Source organism: Pseudonaja textilis, chromosome Z, assembly GCF_049901715.1.
Source record: "Pseudonaja textilis isolate UNSWEBS1 chromosome Z, rPseTex1.2, whole genome shotgun sequence".
Lineage (NCBI taxonomy): Eukaryota > Metazoa > Chordata > Lepidosauria > Squamata > Elapidae > Pseudonaja > Pseudonaja textilis.
The window spans coordinates 80769985-80793174 of record NC_142008.1 but is presented as its reverse complement, the minus strand read 5'-3'; the positions used below and the strand labels follow the sequence as shown (position 1 = coordinate 80793174).

The 23190-nt window shown below is 41.2% G+C and overlaps 1 protein-coding gene across 11 annotated transcripts in view; it reads left to right on the top strand.

Moving 5' to 3' along the window:
* The window catches only part of FHOD3 (formin homology 2 domain containing 3), a 288676-nt gene that overhangs the window by 94656 nt on the left and 170830 nt on the right, over positions 1–23190 (top strand). For all 11 annotated transcript variants that reach the window (XM_026719582.2, XM_087916030.1, XM_026719581.2 and 8 more), the window contains exon 5: positions 17470–17575. In XM_026719582.2, coding sequence (XP_026575367.1) covers positions 17470–17575 — 106 coding nt within the window. The remainder of the gene's footprint in view (positions 1–17469; positions 17576–23190) is intronic.

Below are 23190 nucleotides of genomic sequence, written 5' to 3'. Positions count from 1 at the left end.
AATTATCATTCCACAGCCTGTAATGGTTCTGTTTTCTCACATTAGCCAGCCTTCTCCTAAGAAAGTTGACAAGCAAATACCTGCAGCAGATTACTTCCTTAAGGACATATCTGTTGAGATTCTCAGTCTTCCAGGTCATGGTTGTCCCAAAGGTGCTTTTTCAAGAGGCAACTGGACCTTCTTGTTTTTTTTCTGAAAACATTTTGCTTCTCATCCAAGAAGGACAGCTACTCATTGTCTGAAGTGGTGTAGGGTTTCCTGCCTAGGCAGGGGGTTGGACTAGAAGACTTCCAGGGTCTATTCTGTTCTATTTGTCAATCTTTCAAGGTAGCCCAAAGATGTGATGTACAAGTCTTTTTATTATAAGATTACAGTAACAGACTTTTTCAAATTTGAATACACTTCTCTACTTTCTTCACTGAGCCGAAGGGAGAATCCAGGATTGGTAGTCTAGTCTCCTAGCTCTGCAGACCGAGTTTAAAAACTGAGGACACACCCCCTGGTAACGGTCCCCAGTTCTTCACTCAGTCTCAGCATGTTCAGACCTCCCTTTAAGGGCTCTGAATAGTTAGGATTGTAGAAGAATATTCACCTCCTGGATTAAACTTTTTTTCGCAGAGAGGCTTAGATCAGGTTTGACAACTAGCTGGCTTGCCAGTTTAGCACTTTCATTTTTTTCGTGCCTTTTTTTTGGTTCGCGTTTTTTTGCTTATTATTTTAATTTTTTTGACTTTCCTTGCTGGTGGACTGGTTTTTGTTTTGCCTTGTGCTAAAACTTGAGTGGAGGTGACCCTGAGAGCCCATGTGGCCCAGCTGGGGCGGCAGTCGGCGTCTTATTTAACTCACCTTCTCCCGATCCACTTTCCCTTGCCTGGATGAGCCGCAGCTGCCGCTAAGTGCTTCTGTCCCTTTTCGGCGGCAGTGGCCATTTATTTTGTTGGGGGACAATCTTGCAATTTGTCTCCAGGATTGTCCCGGGGGAGGGGGGTTCTGGCCATCGGAATTAAATCCTGACCTCCCCACCCAGTCCCCAGAGCACCGTGGCAGCTGCAAGATGCTTGAGTCTGCCTGATAATTGCAGTGCAGCCAACACCAGGCTCGCAAGCCTCTGACCTGTCAGGGCTTGCTGCAATTCAAAGAGGCAGCCAGTTTTTCAACTTTTCTTCCTTGACTCAGCTTTTGAATTGTGGAGCTGGGCTGAGCTCACCACTTTTTTTTTTTACTTCTTTTTCCCTTTCTCTATCCCTGTCAAGTGACAGTTATTTTTGGCGGGCTCAAAGATGGCCGCCAAGGGAGCTGATCAAGAATTGTTGGTTCCTCAGCAGGGTAGAAAGAATGCTGTAAAGGGATCTCCTAAGCCGAGATCTGCTGGTTTGGAGGCAGCAGCTACGATTAGAGCCAGGGCTCTAGCCCCTAAGAGACCCTCTAGGGCTGAGGATAGACAGGCCAGGCGTAAACAAAAAGCCATCGACAAACAGTTTGACAGGGCAGTGAGAGATTCCAGGATGGCTGAATACAGAGCCACCCCTCAAACTTTTCCTCCTCAAGATGACAGGCAGCCAGACCAACTGGCAGATAGACAGTATATGACTGCCTGGTCTCCTGGGAGCTCAAGTACCCACGATTTGCAGGGAAACCTCCAACTCAGGGCTGAGACCTCTCACAATTTTTCTGAGCCACCTCAGGGGATCCTGATGGCGGCACCTGCAGACCAAGTCTCCAGCGGAGCCAGACCTGTGCCTGCAGCCACCTTTACACCTACAGCAGCTGGCTTACAACCGGAGGGGACCCAGATGCAAGAAATGCCATTCTTCATGAGAGCCTGGATCTCCCAGACAATAAGATAGGAATTGCAGGCAGAGGTCAACCAGCTGCGCCAACTGTCTTATTTGGAAACTAACAGAGGAGTCCTGCAGGGGCAGGCTTCTGCAGAACAGCCAGTTCACTTCAGAGAGCGCTTGGCCTCCCCTTCAGAAAGCAGCCACATTTATGGCTCTGAGAGGGACCTCCTTCCAGAAAGGGATTTTTCGGATGAGGAGCCAGAGGTAGCAGGTCCCCGCTCCTTTAAGGGCCTTTTCCAGGCGGCTCTTTTCAAGACTTTGCTGGTTAAGGCCAAGAGCACAGCTCATCTCAAAAAGGACACGTTCACTCAGGACCTTCCCACTGAGGGAGAGGATCAGGAGAATTTCCTGTTCATTGAGAAAGCATCTGTGGTGGACACTGTACCTGTGCCCAGATGTTTCTGAACCTGATCAAAAAGCAGTGGGAGTCCCCTGGGATGTACACTCACCACAGTGGATCTGAGTCTACCTTATTTAATGTGGACAAAGACCTTTTGGGCATTATGGAAGTGCCAAAGGTAGATGGCCCAGTGGTAGCCCTAGCTTCTTCATCTGTCATCCCACCTGATACGGAGGATGTTTTAAAGACAGAAGGAGGAGATGGCGCTCCGGAGAGCTCATCAAACCGACGCCTGGGCCATCAGAGCATCGACAACCGCATCTTTTTTTACTCGGGCCTCTTTGTGGTAGCTGAGGCAGGTACAGGACAGAATCCCACCTGAGGATCTGAATAAGATTATAGCTGCGGCTCAATTGACTGCTGATACCACCCTCACGTCAGCCAAATTTTCTTCCAGAGCCATGGCCTCTTCCATAACAGCACACAGGCTTCTCTGGCTAAGAAATTGGCAGATGAATGTCAGAACCAAATGGAAGCTGGTGTCGGTTCCCTCTAGGGGAGAGAGGTTTTTTGGGAAGTCCTGGATCCCTTTTTGACGGAAACCAGGGACAAACGAATGATCCTGCCCTCCCAGGGGAGGCGCTTTGATTACAGGTCTCATCCCTACTATAGGAAGCCCTCCTTTAAACAGAGGGAAGCTGTAGCAGGCTTTCCCCATCAAAGTAGGCCCTTTTTCCAGAGATCCTCCTCTCAGGCCCATAGACAGGCCTTTGCCGCCAGAGGCAAGAGGGCAGAAGGCCCTTTAGGGGTTCCAACAGACCCTTCAGGCGCAACAAGTGACGCCTGAGCCTCATCCCCCATAGGGGGCCGTCTGGGACTGTTCTGTCAGAGATGGGAACAGACCACGATGGACGTTTTTGATCCTGTCAACCTTACGGTCGGATCTCTTTCTAGAGTTTCTCAGAGCCTTTGTGTGCTACCCCGTCTCCAGGGACCCCTCAAAGAGGGATCTCATGGAATCAGCGATCCACCATCTGCTGGACATTTGGGCCATCCAGCCAATTCCAGTGGATCAGGAGAGAGAGTTTCTATTCAATGTTGTTTGTGATTCCAAAGGCCTCAGCAGGGTGGCGAGCAATCCTCAACCTGAAAGGGCTCAACAGACATCTAATCTACCGAAGGTTCAAGATGCACTCCCTCCACTCCATTCTAGAGGGACTGCGGGAGGGAGATTTTTTGGCCTTGGTAGACTTGACAGAGGCCTACCTCCATGTGCCCATACACCCCAACCACTGTCAGTTCCTGAGGTTTTGCTATGGCGGCCGCCATTTTCAATACAGGGCTCTCCCATTCAGCCTGTCATCAGCCCCTTGGAGTTTTACCAAGCTCTTGGCAGCGGTAGCAGCACACCTCAGAGCCTTACCCATAAGGAACCAATGCTATTTAGACAACATCCTGATAGCATCCTCTTCCAGACCCCAGGAGGAGGAGGATCTGATGTAGACAATCAGGATTCTTCGAGAGCATGGGTTCTCGATAAACCTGGACAAATGCCACCTAGTACCATAGACTTGGCTCTTGCATTTGGGGGCTATTATAGATACCTTGGCCTGACAGATTTTTCTTTCACAGGAGCGTCAAGACAGTATCAGGGAAGTCACATCACTGATCCTGTCTTCCAGAAAGGCACCTATCATCTTGCTGTCTCAACTTCTCAGCAAAATGATATTGTGCATCGGGATTGTCCCATGGTCCCGCTTTCACGCCTCAACCCTTCAGTGGTTCCTGCTCCCTTACCAGAGGGTGAGCAGGGGCGACTCCCCAAGGAGGGTTCGCGTCCCCTTGCCAGTTCTTCGTTCCCTCCATTGGTGGCAGTCCCGAGCCAGGGATCAGGGATGCTTGTACAGGGAACCCCAGAGGATTACCATCACCACCGACGCCAGTCTCTATGGTTGGGGGGCCCTCTTGGGAGCCCAGGTCACCCAGGGGAGGTGATCACGAGAGGAGCTCGCCCACAACATAAATTGGCTAGAGCTCAGGGCTGCCCACTTAGTGCTCAAGGATCTAAGGCGGTGGGGAGACATGTGCTTCTCCTCATGGATAGTGTGGCTACCAAGGCCCACATAAACCGGCAGGGGAGCACACGCTCCAGATCTCTAATGCAGGAGGCAACTCAATTGTGCAGGTGGGCGGAGAGAAAACTGTTGTCCCTATGAACAGAACATATCTCGGGAGTATATAACATGCAGGCAGACTGGTTGAGTAGGGTCACAGTCGACCAGTCAGAATGGCGACTGCATCCCAGTCTATTCCAGGAGATGATGGAATGCTTTGGCCGCCTGATTCTGGATCTCTTTGCATCACCAGAGAACACGTACCTCCCGAGGTTCTTTGCTCGATTCCCTGCCCGAGGAGCAGAAGGGGTCAACGGTCTCCAGTGCAGGTGGCCTCTGGGACTATTGTATGCCTTCCTCCCCTTCCCCTGATTCCAGGGACAATCAGGAAAGTACTGCCAGAAAGGGCGGAAGTTCTGTTGGTAGCCCCTTACTGGCCCAGGCGTCCTTGGTTCGGTGAACTGGTGGGTCTGTCAGTCACCAGATCCTGGACAATTCCCCTGCACAAGATCTCCCTCAGCCAGGGCCCGATCGAGCACCCAGATACAGCCTGGTTTCGGTTGACCATCTGGCGCTTGAGCGGGGGATCCTGAAAGGTCTTTCAGACCATCCAGGTGGCCAGAAGACCTTCCACGACCAGGATCTATAATGCAACGTGGAAGATTTTCTGCAGTTGGTGTGCTTGTCACCAATTGGGCCCCACTGGGGTTTCTGTTGCAAAGGCATTAGAGTTCCTGCAGGACGGGTTGGATAAAGGCCTCACCCCCAATATCTTGAAGAGACAGGTGGCTGTCTTGGCCTCGGTGATTTCAGTCAAGGGCTCTACTACTCTGGCCCAACACCCTAGGGTGAAAGACTTCCTTAAGGGAGCCACGAATTTGAGGCCACCGGTGGTCCACCGCTACCCAACCTGGGATTTGCCTAAGGTCCTGCAGGCACTGACTTTTCCCCCATTTGAACCCTACGTAAAGTCTGCCTTCGCCTTCTCACGTGCAAGGTGTCATTCTTGGTGGCTATTACCTCGGCCAGGTGTATTTCAGAGTTGGCGGCCTTATCCATCAGGAAGGATCTGTGCGTATTCCATGCAAACAGGGTGGTTCTGCGGTTGGACCCTACTTTCCTGCCCAAGGTGAATTTCTTATTCCATCGTTCACAGGAGTTGATTTTGCCTAATTTCTCTCCTGAACCTACCGATGCACTAGAGAAAAAATGGCACACCTTGAACGTTAGGAGGGCCCTCTGTATTTACATTAAAAGAACTTCTTCTCTTAGGAGGACGGAAGCCCTGTTTGTTTCCTTTCAGCGGTCAACTTTGGGTCGCAGGGTGACACCTTCCACAGTAGGTCGCTGGCTCAGAGCCTGCATTGCAAAGGCCTATGAGTTAGTTACAGAGCCTTCCTATACCCAGGAGGATTACAGCACACTCAACCAGAAGTGCAGCAACCACCACAGCCTGGGCAATGCAGGCATTGACTCTGGACATTTGTAGAGCTGCGATCTGGTCATCGGTGACCCCATTCATAAGACATTACAAAATTTACTCCTTTGCCTTAGCGGAGGCATCCTTTGGAAGACAAGTCCTGCAGCGTGTGCATGTAGAGGTAGGGACCTCCGACCAATCCAAATCCCACCCGTAGGACAGCCATCAGCCATCCTGGATTCTCTCTTCGGCTCAGCGGAGAAGGGGCATTGGTCCTACCTGAATGCTTCTTCTCGGGGAATTGAAGGGAGAATCCAGTCCTACCCTGTATTCTGTCTGGTGGGAATAGGGAGGAAATGTCCCTTTTTTTCGCAGTATCAACTGAATCATCTGTTTGAGGACAAGGAACAGCTGAATTCATCACTTCAACGTCATTCAGAACTGGGGACCATTACCAGGGAGTGTGTCCTCAGTTTTTCAGCTCGGTCTGCAGAGCTAGGAGACTAGAGACCCATCCTGGATTCTTCCTTCGGCTCCCCGAGAAAAAGCATTCAGATAGGACCAACGCCCCTTCTCCTTTTATGTTCAAGAGAACTAGGGAGGGTTAAATCAGGTATGTCTCAAATTACAGTTCTGCTTTGGCCTCAGATTTATTTTCTCTGACCATTGTCTTCGTTGTGGCTCATCCTCCTGTTTGTCAAAATTATCACTATTGCTCATTCCAACAACATTAAAAATAGAAGGAGACTAATATGTAGACCAACTGTAGGCATGCTGTTGACTCAAGACTCACACTTCTGGAGTCTATTTAGCAATCAGTGCAAAATCATTTAAGAGTTATGCAGTTATTCATCCAGTTCTAAATCCACCAGAATACTCTAAAATCTCTCCTACATTTACCTATGTTATCTACAAGGATGTAATGAAATAGCTCTGGAAACATATTAGCAAAATCAAGAAAAATATATGTATCCACAGCATTCACCCAAACTAATTAGGGGATAATTAAAATAGATAAAATTATTCAAAAACAAATTGTTCTTCAAAAAACTATTCTTGCTCCTCCTTGCTTGACCCTTTGTATCTCCAAATTCAGGACATTAATTCCCTGTTCTGGGATAAAAATACATATAACAACAGGATGGGCAAAGGAAAAGTAAGTTAGGATACCAGTACAGATGAAGCTGGCAGGGGAGTTACAAGCATCATCAATTAATTGCAGTGCATGAAGAAAAGAAAGAAAGAAAGAAAAGAAAGAAAGATTGTGTTTGGTCAGTTTTTCTGAAATATGTTAAAACTGTTGATATATATCAGTTTAGCTGTTTCTGCTTAATTGTGCTTGCAAAGTTTCTGTGGTGCAGAACTTCTACTTTTGAATTCTGTAACAAAATGTTCTAGATTTAAATGCTCTGCTATTTCTTTGTTCTTATTTGTATCCATGAATCGTTTTGTGAAATGTCTGACCTGTTCATCCTATGTAGAATCCAGAGACAGAGATCTGTCAACATTGTCTTGCTCTCCTGGAGTTTACAAATCATTAAATTTTCTTTTTCTTTTTTCAATCTATATGTCAATAATCTTCTGGTTTATTTGCAAATTCAAAATGTCTTTGTTTTACATAATTCAATTTTATTTACATTTTCAGAATGGTCAACATAGTGTAGAGCTTCTGAAAAGACTGCTGGCAATCAGACTCTTCTATCCCTTTCCCAGGGGACCAGCCCAACCTGGTCCACCACCAATACAGGGAGTTGCAGGCTTTAATTGTGGCCATTTAGACAAACTCAAACAAAACAATAATTTAAAATATTAAACCTTATGGTGAGCAATGTTGTACAAGCTGTTGTCACACAAACGTGTCCTCTGCAAGCCAGTTGAGAGGCCTAAGTATTCTCCCTCTCTTGGCAGCCAGTATACAGTATTTAGGCTGAGATATAGCCATGTTTTCTTCCTTAGGATGGCAATCTCTCTCTTTCTGAAGGAGTGCAGCCTCAGTTCCTCACAATAGCTTCGTTCTTGTTCCTCCCTTTCAGTCCTTTTATCCTCAACTGCTTGAAACTATCTTCCTTCTTCCAGCACTCCAATTTTAACTCCCCCTGCTGGGAATTTTATTTCCCAGAAATCTCCTTCAGGGGCCCTTCCCGTCTCAAATCCACGGGCAAGGCCCTAACCAATCAGCCACCAGGGAACCCTGCTAATGGAAAAGGCTACACAATAATTGTTGGCATAATAATTTAACTTGATGTATAGTTTTAGAGTTTGTTGGTCTTCTGTAAGTCAGATTTTTTTCATTTTAAATTCATTCAATACCTTTCGTATCTTTTCTTGAGAGTTTTTTTCTTTTCTAAACAATTGTATTTGATTAAATAATCTCTCATAATGACTTTGCTCACTTGCCAAACAGTCATTAACTGTATCTTTACCCAAATTATTTTTAAAATATTCATTAAATTTCTCTTTGCAGTTTTAAAAAATCTCCTTCTGTAGAATAGTGTCATTTCAGTCTGTATATAAACCGGGAGTTCCTTCTTCTAAATGTCAGAAGAACTATTTAATGATATGAAAAACTTTGAAGCAAAGTTTTATATATACTCTATTGCCAATCCATTTTTGTTCCTCCAATAGTCAAGTTAAGTTGTCCATTAACTCAAAGATTTGTGATAGTTTATCTTGTGAGGATTATTCTTTTACTTAATGCTCCATCAAAAGTCGGCAAAGTTACTCCATTCCACTAACCAAACAGATACCAGTTTTCATAAGAGGTTAATTGTTCCATAAGTTACTCAAGAAATTTCAGTTTTTCTTCATTTGGTACATAAATTACACTTACTATTGTCTTTATCCCATTCAAATCTATTTCTTTCGCTACAAATATGTCCTATTCATGTCAAGGGCACACTGGCTTTTTCTGAGCCTCACCCCCAGGATGGGCATGTGAGGTTTGGCAGGGCCAACTCATTTTTCCTGCTGCCCTGAGCTTCTTTACTCCTCCAGCGGAGTGGTGCCAGTAGCGGTATTGATTGGAAAGCATCCTCTGGGTGGCGAAAGTCCCTCATGCGAGATTTAAAGCTGCGGCTGGGCACTGTGGGCCCATTCCCCTTTTTGTCGCCTGCCAGACTCAGCAAGAGATGAGGTGCCAGACAATCAGCCCCGGCTGCTTCTCTCCTCAGCAGACGGATAAAAGGAGGGAGCCGCAACAGAGGGATAAAAGAGCACATGCGGCTCTGGAAACATGAGTTGCCAACCCCTGGTCTAAGACAACTTGCTATTGCCAACTCACCAAGGCTAACTCGCCACTGGAAAACTCACTGCGGGACAATTCAGCGCTGTATTAATAATTTAATTAAGTTATTTTTATTATTGGTGACCACATTTTCAATGAAATTATTGTAACTCTATTTCTGGATTGATTTTCTTTATTATTATTATTATTATTACTAATGATGATTCCATTGAAATTAATGTAACTTTTATATTTGTTGATTTGTCTTGTGATGATTGTCTCATAGCAAGTTGGCTATGAGTTGGCTATGATGAGTTGATCCATTCTGTTCCTGATTGGCTTTACTATAGTGTCCAACTAAGATAAGCTGCCAAATTGTTAGAGAGAAACCAAGTTGTCTTTTACATTCACTAAAAACTGTGTAAGTCCTCTTCTTTGTTTTGAACCTATATTCCTTTACAGAGGAGTAAGTCTAGGTTTTTTGAGAGGTTAGAAGTCATCAGAAAGAAAATTAGTTCCTAATCTTCTTTCCATTCAATGACTTGCTAGTAACTTCTGTGCCACATGCTGCTGTGATTGCTGCCCCAGATTCCATAACTGACATCTTGTACCCTCATGAGGGGCCACATGCCATTAAAGGACATCTTTGGGACACTTTTAGCTGTAGCAACAAGTCAACCAATGGGAACTGTTTGGTGATAAAGAAACAACACTTGTTGTAAGTCATGCCAGACAGCTTGGGGACTGAGCATGGCTTAGGGTAACTGGTCTGTATAAATATAAAGCTTCTGTGTTTCTGTGCTTCAGTTCTGGTGGTTTTGGCTTCTGCTTCTTGTACTTGCTACTACATTGCAAGAGCTGCATGGGTATTGCGTACATGCATTATGTTTTACATTATGGTATATAAAGAAGTTTTTTCTATAAAAGAATCCTGCTGAATTATTTACTTGTGTGCTGGTTGGATTTCTACAAACTCTAACAGGTTATGGGCCCAGAGCACACCAAGCACACAGTAAGACTGAACTGTTAAAGGACAGCCTGCGTTAAGAGAGCTCTCTGCCTTGATTGAGACAGAAGAATTATATTATTTGGGCTGCAAAAATAGAATGCTTCCTGCAGACTGAGGAGCTCTGGGATATTGTTATTAATCCATCCCAGGTACCATTAGCAGCAGCAGATCAAAGGCAGCATGATAAGGCACATCATCTTAAGTTTAGAAGATGAACAATCCTTGAATGTAGCTGATTTAAAGGCTGCAAATGAGGTTTGGCTGAAATTAAGAAGTGTGCATTTGAGTGCATCAGCATGCAATATTGTGCAATTATTGAGACAATTATACAGAACCCGGTTGCTACACAAAAGACTGTGGAGAAGCATTTGTTGCACATGCAGACTTTATTGAGTTGGAACAGCATGGAATGCAGATTCCTGAATCTCAGAAGATACTGTTGGTGTTAAATAGTCTTGATGAAACATGGAACATTGTTTCAGCTGTTTTTGAGTGCAAACCAGAACAGGACTTACGTAAAGGAAAGGCAGGAAGCCCTTAAAGCCTGTTTGATTTCTGAAGAAAGCAAATGCCATTTTAGAAGAAGCCACTAGGAGAAATTCCTGAGGTGAGAGCCCAAGGAGCAAAGAGAGAAAAGCAACAGACAGTATTTTGGCAGAGATCAGAGATCTCAATAAATATTTTCTACAAAGAAAGAAAAAGTATGGCGGTGTTTCATCTGTGGTGATGAGAATCATTTGAAGAAAGACTGTTTGCAAGGAAGAAAAGCAACAGATGGACAAGCTGCTGTTGCAAAAGTTAGCTATTGTAATAGAAGAGACAAATGGTTAATAGACAGTTGGGCTAATCAAAATTCAAAATTGTTTTTCTGAATGGATCAGCTGAAGGAGATGCAGTAGCCTTGGCAAATGGCCAGAAGGTCAAAGTCACAGCAAAAGGCAGTGTGCTGATTCCCATAATTTACTGAGTGTCTCTGGTCTAAACCAAAAAGGGTTTGAGACCACATTTATAAATGGGAAGTGTCTCATAAAAAGGAATGGAAGTGTATGTGCACAGGGCATAAAACCGGATAATCTTTATGTGTTGCAGGGACAAAAGGTTCAATGTGTCCAAACATTTGGAAATGTGGCACAATATGATTCATGCATTCATCTCTTGCACAGAAAGCTTGGCCATTCCAGCTTCAGAGTTTTGCAAAAGATACAACAGTTTGGAGAAGGGTTAAACTTAAAAGAGTGTAAGCCATACTTGGATTTTGCAGTATGTAAATCATCAAAGTCCAAGGTATTTCCTATAAGCAAGAGTAGCACAAGGCAGGCAACAAAAGCTCTAGAGCTGGTGCATGCAGATTTAGGGGGCCAATGCAAGCCAGTTTGGGAGGAGCAAAGTATGTGCTGGTCATTGTAGATGACTACAGCAGATTTCATTTCTGCTATTTACTAAAGAGTAAAATAGAGGTGCTACAGAAATTTAAGCAATGGGTAAGCTTCATAGAAAGGAGATATCAACAACAGGTATGTCAGCTGCAAACTAACAGAAGTTCAGAATTCATGTCAGCAAGTTTTCAACAGTGGTTGGGACAGTTAGGAATAAAACACAGATGCACAAATCCGAATACAGCAGCTGAAAATGGTATAGCTGAGAGGTGGAATAGTGTCTTACAAACAATGAAGGACTCATTGCTGGAGGATTCTGGTCTGTGCAGGTCATACTGGGGTGAAGCCATGTTGACTGCTAATTATTTAATCAATAGGCTGTGGAGTTCATCAATTAATGATACTCCATATGCAGTGTTATATGGAAAAAAGCCATCTCTGGCACATTTAAGGGTGTTTGGAAGCAATGCATGGGTGCATATTCCAAAAGCAATCAGGAGAACATGTCATCCAAAAAAAAGTCAGATTTACAGGCTATGAACCTGGCTCAGAGAGCTATTGCTTTAGTGATGAGAGCAAAAGAATGGTGACTTCAAGATCTGTTAGCTTTGCAGAGCAAAATTGGGAACATAATTGATGTAAATTTTTGGAATGATCCAGTTAGTGATGGTTACCCTTTAGTGATAGTAACTCACTTAGTGACAGTGGAGAAGAAATTGAAAAAGAACAAGAAAAGAAGTCAGGAGAAAATAATGACTCAGATAGAGTCATTAGCCAGAGAGGGTTGAAACACAAGAGCAGTCAATACCACGTAGGTCAGAGCGATGGAACAAGGGGATTCCACCTGACAGGTATTCTGCTAGTGAAGTAAAGGTGTGTAATTTGCAACAGGACAAATTCCTTGTGTGTTCAATCACACTTGGCCAATAAAGAATTCTATTCTATTCTATTCTATTCTAATATGTGGTATGACCCAAGGAGCTATAAGGAAGTATTGGCATTGCCCAAAATTGAACAGGTAAAGTGGAAAGAAGCTATGGACAAAGAAATGAAATCCATTGGTGAACATAAAATGTTCACATCTATGAGGTTACCACAAGGTTGCCAAGCCATAGGATCATAAATGGGTATACAAAAAGAAAGTACTACCCAACAATGAGGTACAATTCAAGGCAAGATTAGTGGCAAAGGTTTTTCACAGAGGAAAAATGTACACTGTGATGAGGTATTCTCACCGAGGGTGAAGAGTGGAAGCATATAAGGTTGGCACTAGCACTGGCAGCGGCATGTGACCATAAAATTTGGCATTTTGATATAACCACAGCATTTCCTCAATGCAGAATTAGAGGAAGAAATTTACATGGTTCAAGGACCAGGCTATGAAAGTAAAAAGCCTAACTGTATAAATTGAACAAAGCCATTTATGGGCTGAAGCAGTCAGCCAGGAATTGGAATGTCTGTTTAGATACTGCATTGAAAAGTGATGGGTTCAAGAGTTCCAAGGCTGATGGTTGCATCTCTACTGGAAAGTTACAAGGTGGGGATTGTCAATTGTTAGCATTTATTTCATTGCAAAGGATTTGTCACAGAAAAAAGAATTTGCTAATCAATTAGAGAAAAAAATGAATTAAAGGATTTGGATGAAATACAAAATTATCTTGGTGTGGAGTAAAAAAAAACGGAGAAAGGTAGTTACGTTATCAGCCAAGGAAGGAAAATTGAACAGCTGTTGGAGAGATGTAACATGAAGGATTGTAATTCTGCTCCAACAACTATGAGCACAGATTTTCATAACAGTTTGGATAAAGGCAAAAGTGAAACCTGTGATCAAATGATATATCAGTCAGCAATAGGGAACCTGTTATATCTGTCACAGTAGTTCAGACCAGATCTAGCTTGTGAAGTAAGCATCCTAAGTCGCTTTACTGCTGCATCAACACAATTGCATAGGATGGGTATAAAAGGGATTCTCGGGTATTTGAAGAAAACTCTGAACTTGGGTCTTCAGATACAGGTCTCTGAAGAATTGAAATGTTATGTTGACAGTGATTATGCCAATGAGGTAAAAACCAGAAAGTCCAATTGTGGTATTGTTTGGAAGGGCTTTAATTGGTTGGAAGTCCAGAAAACAAACAACTGTAGCCATTTCTACTGCGGAGACAGAACTTATAGCTCTATCTGAACTTTGTTCAGAGGTAACTTGGTACGTACAGCTGTTACAGGATTTAAGCTTAAATGTAAATGTAACAGTGTTCAAGGCTAATGCTACTTGCACTAAAATGGCAACAGGTGACAGTGAAAAATAGAAGCAAGCATGTGGACATTAAGTATTGTAATGTCAGAGAAGCTTTCAAATGTAAATGTAAAGACAGCAAGGAAGTAACAGGCAACAGAGAGAAAGCAGAGCTGCTTAACTCATTCTTTGCATCAGTCTTCACGCAAAGACAAACTATAGCTCAACGCACCAAAAAATAACTGTAATAGACCAGAAATAAGCATTAAAATAAGCAAAAAAAAATAGTAAGAGAACACCTGTCTGATCTCAATGAACACAAATCACTGGGTCTGATGGATTATACCCCAGAGCTTTTAAAGGAGCTGGCAAAGGTCATCTCAGAACCACTGTACCATATCTTTCAAAAATCCTGGAGCACCAGGGGGCTGGAAAAGGGCTTTAAAAGGGGGGGGGGGGAACAGACCCAGGAAACACAGACCAATCACCCTACCATCAATACCCGGAAAGATATGGAAAAGATAATAAAAAAACAGATCTGCCAAATTCTAGAAACAAGTAAAGTAATAACTAGCAGTCAGCACGGATTTATTAAAAACAAATGATGCCAAAATATTCTTATTTCATTCTTCAACATAGTGACTGTGGACTTAATATACTTAGTTTTCAGCAAGGCATTTGACAAAGTAGACCACAGCCTACTTTATGGTAAGCCAGAAAAAAGTGGGGTAGATAGCACCACCACCAGATGGATTCTCCACTGGCTGACAAACCATACTCAATGAGTAGTCCTTAATGGGTCTAAGTCTACATGGAGGGAAGTAAGCAGTGGGGTGCCACAAGGGTCCGTCTTAGGCCCAGCACTCTTCAATATCTTCATTAACGACATAGATGAGGGAATAGAAGGGGAACTTACCAAATTTGCAGATGACACTAAGCTGGCAGGAATAGTTAACACCCAAGAAGATAGGCTCAAGATACAGATGGATCTTGACAGACTAGAACACTGGGCCATATCTAATAAAATGAAATTCAATGTAGAGAAAAGTAAAGTCCTACACTTGGGCAAGAAAAACCAAAAGTATACATATAGAGTGAGTGAAAACCAGGCTCAATAGCAGTAACTGTGAGAGGGATCTTGGAGTCTTAGTGGACAACCAGCTAAATATGAGCCCGCAGTGTGCAGCAGCAGCCAAAAAAGCTAATGCAATCCTAAATTGTATTAACAGAAGAATACAGTCAAGATCAAGGGAAGTACTAATACCACTCTATAAAGCCTTAGTAAGACCACACCTCGAGTACTGCATCCAGTTTTGTTCACCACATTATTAAAAAGATGTTGAGACTTTAGAAAAAGTACAGAGAAGAGCAACCGGGATGATTAGGAAACTAAAACATATGAAGAACATTACCGGAATTGGGCATGGCTAGTCTAGTGAAGAGAAGGACCAGGTGAGACATGATAGAAGTCTTCCAATATTTGTGGGGCTGCCAAAGAGAAGAAGGGATCAAGCTATTTTCTAAAGCACCCAAAGGCCAGACAATTAATAATGGATGGAAACTGAACAAGGAGATATTTAATCTGGAAATAAAAAGAAACTTTCTGACAGTGAGAACAATCAACCAATGGAACAGCTTGCCCTCAGAAGTTGTGGGAATGCCATCACTTGAGACTTTCAAGAAGAGATTGGACTCCCATCTGTCAGAAATGGTATAGAGTTTCTTGCTTGGGCAGGGGTTGGATTAGATGACCTACAAGGTCCCTTCCAACTCTGATTATCTGTTATCTGTTAATTAGCTTGCTTCATTGTTCTTCAGAAGACAACCTGGCAGATATAATGACCAAGCCATTGGGTGGAGTACACATGGGAAGAATATTAAGTTATTCGGTTTTATGTCTATTCCAGTCATAAAGGGAGAAGTGTCAGTATATAAGAAATTATGAGCTGGGATAGCCATAACAACAAGTCAGCCAATGGGAACTGTTTGGTGACTTAAGAAACAGCACCTGTTGTGAGCCATGCCAGATGGCTTAGAGATCAGCTTAGGGTAACTGGTCTATATAAATATAGAGCTTCTGTGTTTCTGTGCTTCAGTTCTGGTGGTTCTGGCTCTGCTTCTTGTCCTTGTACTTGCTACCACATTGCAAGAGCTGCATGGGTATTGTATACCTGCATCATGTTTTATATTATTGTATATACAGAAGTTTCTTCTATAAATGAATCCTGCTGAATTATTTACTTGTGTGCTAGTTGGATTGCTGCAAACTAATGTGTTCGCTGTGTTGGTGTTCCAGGGCTAGTGGGTTAGTCACTTGGGGAAGGAATAAAAAGGCCTAAATCTAGTGGTCTTTTGGGAGAAGTGCTACACACATGCAAAAGGTATAAGCACTTTGAAAGAACAGATTATACTAACTGCTATGAAATTCCTGCTTCTTCTTGACAACATGTATTGTCTCATTAGATATATAGCAGGGAAGGCATGAAATGGATCTTATCTGCTAAAGCATTCTGTCTGAAAATTTCCAGGAAGCAATCTTTTTCTGCTGTGGCACCCTCTTTCTGGAACATATTTCCTCCTTATGTAAGATTAACCATGATCTCAGCGTATTTAAGACAACTCTCAAAATTTGGTTCTTTTAACAGCTTGTGGACCCAACTATAAGTTGCTAATATAGGAGATTTGCAATTATTCTTTGCTAGTCCCTAAAACTACAGAATTTATTTAAATTATTTTTAATATATGTATAGTTGTCATAATGGGTAGGAAGATTTAGACTAGATCATCAGTCTAAATAATACAGAGATATGATAGTTTAGTTTCTATGAAATTCTAGGAAGAAAAATCATATGGAGAGAGCAGAGTGAATAAAAAGCTACGCACATGGGGAGAAGGGTCAACTCCACGTCACATCATCAGGCCTTAGGTCTGGGGTGTCAAATTGGATTTCTTTGAGGGCCAGATCAGCATTATAGTTCTCCTCCGTGAGCTGGCTGGGGAGGGGGGAAGATGGGATAGATGCTTCCTGCACAGCACCTGGCTGTCAAAGTATTGCAGGAGGCTGTGCAGTCCGAAAATTGGGTGTGCGGGGGCTGCACAGGGCCCCCCCACGCCCTGTTTTGGCAACCAGAGGTATCATGGTCCGGTCCTTTGAGGATCCTGCCTGCGAGATTTGAATTTGACACCCCCTCCCTTAGATTCCTATAGGATTGTAATCCCTACTCCTTTCTCCGCTGGTCTGTGGAAAATTGTCTTCCACGAAACCAGTCCCTGGTGGCAAAAAAGGTTGGGGACTGCTGATCTAAAGCATTTGTAGTTAGGGAAAGAGAGAATGAAAAGGATAAAATGGATAACATTCAGATTATGATACATCTTCGAAAACATTCTTGGACACCAAAAATCTTTTTTATCCTAGTTTGTGGGTGAATGATTTATTGAAGAGTGGATATATCGACATAGAACACTATTTTTTTATCCAAAATTAGTCCTCATTTAATAACCATAATTGGGACCAACAACTTAGTTGTTAAATGAAGCAGTTCTTAAATGAACCACAACTGTGCTTATGATCCTACTTCCGCTTTTTTTTTTTTGCTTTACAGACCTGAAAAAGTTATAAATGCAAGGATTGGTTATAAAATTGCTTTTTCATCACTGTATGTGATGAAATGAAACTGTATGTGCTTAGTGAAACAAGAAAAAGGAGAAAACAAAGAACATGCTAGCTTGATACAATCAAAGCTGATACAAACAACTGAAAGAAGCTGTGCTTGATAGGGTAGTGTAAAGAGCACTTGCCTATAAAATAGTCAAAAGTCTGACACGACTGAATAGTGAAAATCACTGCTACTTTATTTTCAGTATGCTACATAATGTATCATTTGTCTTTTTTCCCTTGTCCTCTCCCTTACAGGATGACAAGGATTTGGTTCATGAATTTGTTATAGCAGAAGGCCTGGCTTGTTTAATAAAAGTGGGAGCTGAGGCAGACCAGAACTACCAGAATTACATCTTGAGAGGTACAGAAACTTAATCATACTAGCTATGTATGTTTCACATTACAACTCATCTTCTATTGCTCTCTTTCTGATTAATTTCATTTTAAACTATAGTTATAGCCAGATCAATATGCCATTTCTACTATTTTTTAGAATAATAGTCATCCTTCTTATTCTTTATATTTTTCTCTTGCCTTTTCCTGACAATTTATTCTGATAATTTTTCCTACATTTTAACAAGCTGTTCTTTAAAAGAGCTTCATCTCTGATTTCTCAGAATGGCTTTCATTCCTTTAATTTTCCTTATATTTTTCTGTTCCTTAGAAAAGAAAATTATCTGTATAATTTCTTTCAATGTGCCCAGTATGCACATTGTGTGTGTGTACGTGCAGACACATTTTAGTAAGTCTTGTCTCCTAGCAGCTGTCTGAACCAGTTTCTGCAGTTTTCCGGGCAACATTTTTTAAAGTGGTTTGTCTTTGCCTTTTTCGAAGAAGAAATTCGAAGCAAACGACTGGTCTAAAGTCACCCAGCTGGCTTCTGCCTAAGGCATTACTAGAATTCACAACCTCCAGGTTTCTAACCTAGTACTTTAACCACTAAGCATATGTGGTTTACAGACATATATACATACATATAACAATAACAATATTCACACGTGCAATAAGCAGTATTATATAAAAGATAGAAAAGAAGTAAGAAATATTAAGCCAGAGAAATTAAAAGCATGACAAATACAGCAGAATCTGGAGAGGTATGGTAAACTGAATATGTCTCCACAAAAAATGGACCTTACAACTGCAGCAAAGATGAAAAATAGTGAATGACTATTATTACTTGAATGACTATTATTACTTAATAGTGAATGACTATTATTACTATTACTTTCTAAGAGACTGGTGAATAGACCAGTCTCTTAGAAAGGCAAGCAAAGTTCGAATGGCAAGTAGTAGTAGACCAGTCTCTCCAGGCAAGGAGAAGACAGGAGATTGTCCACATGTACTTTGGATGGCTACTTCTCACATCTGCAGAATCAGTGATTTTCTGCTAGTTTGATTTGTTAGGAGGTAATGGGATCAGCTCAGACATGGCGGAACCTCTCAAAATACACTAGGTTTGTAAGCCTCACTTTCTAATTATTTTTGGAAATTGTCTATTAACCTTTCAAATCTTAAAGCTATTAAAACATTTGGAATGACAAATTTGAAAAGGCACCAGGTGAGTTTATTTTCAATTCTTATCAAAAGAAAAGATAATTAGGAAGTTCAGAATTTGAAAATAAGCAGCAGAAAATTAAATGAGTATTGATCTAACAAAGTTATAACTGGATTAATAGTCCCAAGAAATTTAGAATATATATTTACTATAAGGTATTGGAATTGACTATAAAAATATCTATGGAGATTCTCAGTAATCCAGGTCAAGGTTGTCCCAAATGTGCTCCCCCCCCCCCGCCAAAGAGGAACATGACTTGAATGTTTTTCTTTGAAGACGCTCTTCTCATCCAAGAAGCTTCTTCAACTCTTGTCTGAATGGTGGGGAATGGAAGGATTTATATTTCTTGCAGACACCTGGTCATTTGCATTCTTTTACTATGTTTAAGGCCACCTGGAGGTTTATCTGTGTCATCAGGGTCACTGAGTGGTGCAAATGGGTGCAGAGCCTTCTTGGAACTGTTGAAAGGACTATGTTGTAGATTGGTGATAGATGATTTTGTATCCCTCCCATTCTGTTGAGAGAGGGGTGTTCAATTTTGACATAGATGGCCGCTTTGACCCTTCTTTCAAACCAGTGGTCTTCTCTGTCCAAAATGTAAACTTTATTGTCTTCAAAAGAATGGCTTTTGTCTTTTACTTGCAGATTGACTGTATTTGTAAAAAGAGAACCATAATTAAGACATTGACAGGTCTACAAATATAATTATAATTATAAATATTGAATTTTCCAGTAACTGAAGGAAAAATATTATATTAGAAAAAATATTTTTTTCTAAAGCAAAAGAGAACCTACTAAAAAGAATAGTATCCAGTTAATTCATTCTGAATTCACAAACATTTTAATGATTTTCTGCAAGTAAAGTGGTCTTATCAGAAAATTACACAGAAATCACAGAAAATTAATATGTCACATTATCATACATACAAATTTTCATTACTAGTAGGGAACACTCTTCCCAAATATTCTAAAGTTGAAACTCTTTTTATTTTTAACACAAGCTGTCTAGTGCAAGGGATCATACACCCATTCTACTTATGTATTCTATCAGAATGGCAGCAATATTATACAGTCCCGTCCCCCCCTCCCCAAAAAAGAAACATTTTAGATTAGTTTTCTCAACGTATTTCTTTTAGCTGTTTATTAGCAGGACCATCATTTTGAGGAGGTGGAGGGAGCTAAAATTTGGAAGTACTGTTTTTCAGTGATTCTGGATTGAAGATCTACTTATCTCTATCATTGTCTGATTTTTAAAAGCTAAACATTGAGCTTTTCCAGAAGACTTTTGGGCCTGATACCACATATTTTGTTTGGATATTATTTCTCTTATCTTTTATATTTATTGTTAGACCTTGCTTGTTTAATATTTCTTTACTTCATTTCCAAAGTTAAAATACAAACTTAACAGAAAACAGGAAAAAAAAAAAGCAAAACTAAAGACAAAAATGTTTATTAAAAACATATACATAAATTGTCCCTCCAAGCTGAATGCTGATAAATATATTTCAACAATGTTTCTCATACACATACTTTCAAAAGAGGTCTACAATTTATAAACTTCTACAGTTCCATTTGCCCAATTAATTTTGAGCTACCATCTAGCTACCATAAGAAAAGTTAATAGGGTTAACCCCAACAACAAAATTAAACTTCAAAGTACAATCTATTATTGTATTTTACACGCAGAAAGTCCATAACAGTTTCTAATCAACCATAAACTACTGCAGTCTTTATTGCTAATCTGTCCAGGATCAAATGTCTTCAATTGATTTTTAATAATAAAACATTTCCTTAAAATTATAACTGGGCTATTTCTAAACAATTGCATCTCATTTCCCAAAGTCATAGATCTCTGTTGTGAATATGTCTGCAGCACTTAATGTTCAGAATGTTTTTGTGTCAATTGAACCACAGCATCTCTTAATAGTTGTCAGTGTGCCAGCCTGCTTTGCCCCATCACTGCTTCATGGCACTCCATGGTGCCACTGCTGTGGTATTGTGCCAATTTGACAAATTTATGGCTGCCTTGAGGAAGCAATTCAAAGATCCACTTGCCAACTGGAAAATCCAGACCAGAATCAAACCCCTCAAATGAGGAACCTTGGCTGGAAAGCTAGCAAACTGGCACCAGGGCTGGTATGTCTTGGTGGACGAGATAGAAATAGACCTGACCAAGTACCATGCTCATATCAATTGAGAACAGTGATAATCATTTGGGACAGAAAAATAAGAGCCCTCAAAACTAGGTAAACATATCCCCAGCCATCATCACCATAGATGTTTTCAATGCAGCAAAGAAGATCTTCAGACTGCTGACTGCCAATCCTGGCACCTACCCCCTCCCGGAAGCCAAAAAAGGGTGGAAAGGGGCCACCAAGAGTGGATGTCATAGAGTTTCTGTTGGGTATAACATTGATACACCAACTAAGTTTGGGTGAATAAATATATAAAACCAAGGTTTGGGTGTTTGTAACTTGTAGCTTTAAGCACCAAACTGCTTGTAATTAACTAATTAAAGGTGCGGTTACAAACGGCAATAAAAGGCAGTAAGAGAAACGTAACCTCTCTCTGCTTGTTTTGTCTGCTTGCTACTGTTTGTTTGCTACTGTTTGCTACAACTGTTTGAATACCTGAACGAAAGGACTATTTCATTGATGTGCTGATATCCTGTGAATACTCAGCGTTGTCTTCAAAAGGAAAGGTATCAGAGGAGAAGATATCTTTACAAGCAGATAAGGATATAGAACTGACTAGTGAATGGACTAAGTTACTGAATGGATATATTTGTGAATGACATATGGACTGATTGACAATGTTTAAACTCTAATTGGATTAAACAACTATTTAAACTACAAAAACAGTGTTTGTCATCAGTGTGTGTAAACTCTAGGGCCCTTCCTCTCTCATTTGGCTGCCTGGCTTGACTGCTGCTGCACATTCTGTTTTTTGGGGTTTGTCCCCAATCACTAACATTGGTTATGGGCCCAGTGCGCACAGTCTAACTAACGAGGATATAGCAGTGAGAGTTGGTGTGAGTTGCACATTACTGTAACAGCAAACTGTTTTTTTTCAGTAGTTTTTAAATAGCTACATATCTGAAGAGCAATGGCACAAGTAAATTTGCCAAATCTGTCCATGATATCCAGACTAGATGGAACGAACTATGTTTCATGGTCAATGAAATGTAGTTTACTTCTACGAAGAGAAGGTTTGTGGGACATAATAACAAACCCACCAGATGTAACTAACTTAGATCCTAATGTTGAAGAGGATGACAAAAAGATACAAGACTATAAACGAAAGAATGAGCAGGCTTTATGCATCATAGGACTGACTCTCTCTGACCAGCAACTTATCCATATCCGTGGAGAGGAAAATGCTGCAAACTGCTGGGAGAACCTCAGGAAGATATATGTTCGGGACAGTGTAGGAGCTCATATATATCTTACACGCAAACTATTTCGAACACATCTTCAGTAGAATGGAGACATGTTAACTCATTTAAATTGTATGAAGAGCATTTTTCAGGAATTACAAGAAAAAGAGCTTATATTTAATGAGTTGCAACAAGTATACATCATACTGTCTTCATTAGATCAAAGCTATGATGATTATGTGACTGCTTTAGAAGTATTGCCAAAAGATAGTTTATCATTAACCGAGATTACCGGCAGGCTATTAGAAGAAGCCAGAAGAAGGTGTGAACGTGACCAGCTGAGAGAAGATAAACCTAATAAAGAAGAGAAATTATCTTCAAAGCTTGAAAGAAACCAACTAAGTAAATTAAAGCACCCGGAAGAAGAGAATTTATCTTCGACGGCATACACAATTAAAAAGTGTTTTAATTGTGGAGGCAGAGGACATTTGGCAAGATTCTGCAGAAAAGAAAAAAACCAGAACGTAAAAAAGCCAAAGAAATCTTTTGAACTAGCCACGTTTAGCAACTGTGATGTGAAGAATGATTTATGGGTGGTGGACAGTGGTGCATCCCACTGCATCACGAGAGATAAGACAAAATTTATAAAACTGTCTACAAGCTCTCAACATATATCACTTGCTAATGGCTGGAACCTCAAGGCCAAGGGAGAAGGTATTGCATACTGTCCATGCTTAAACCAGGATATAAAAATGTTGTATGTACCACAGTTAAAGGTGAACTTGCTTTCTGTTAGGGTATTAGACAAACTAGGTTATGTGATTACATTTAAGGATAATAATTGCATAATTGAAAAAGATAACAAAAGGGTAACTGCAGCTTTAAATGGAACATTGTATGTATTACATGATAGTAAGAAAGGGGAGGCACAGACTGTATTTAACAATATAAAGCCTCATAATGAATGTATCCATTTATTGCATAGGCGTTTGGGGCATGTAAATTTTAAAATGCTAAAACGTACAGTAGAGTTATCTGATGGAAT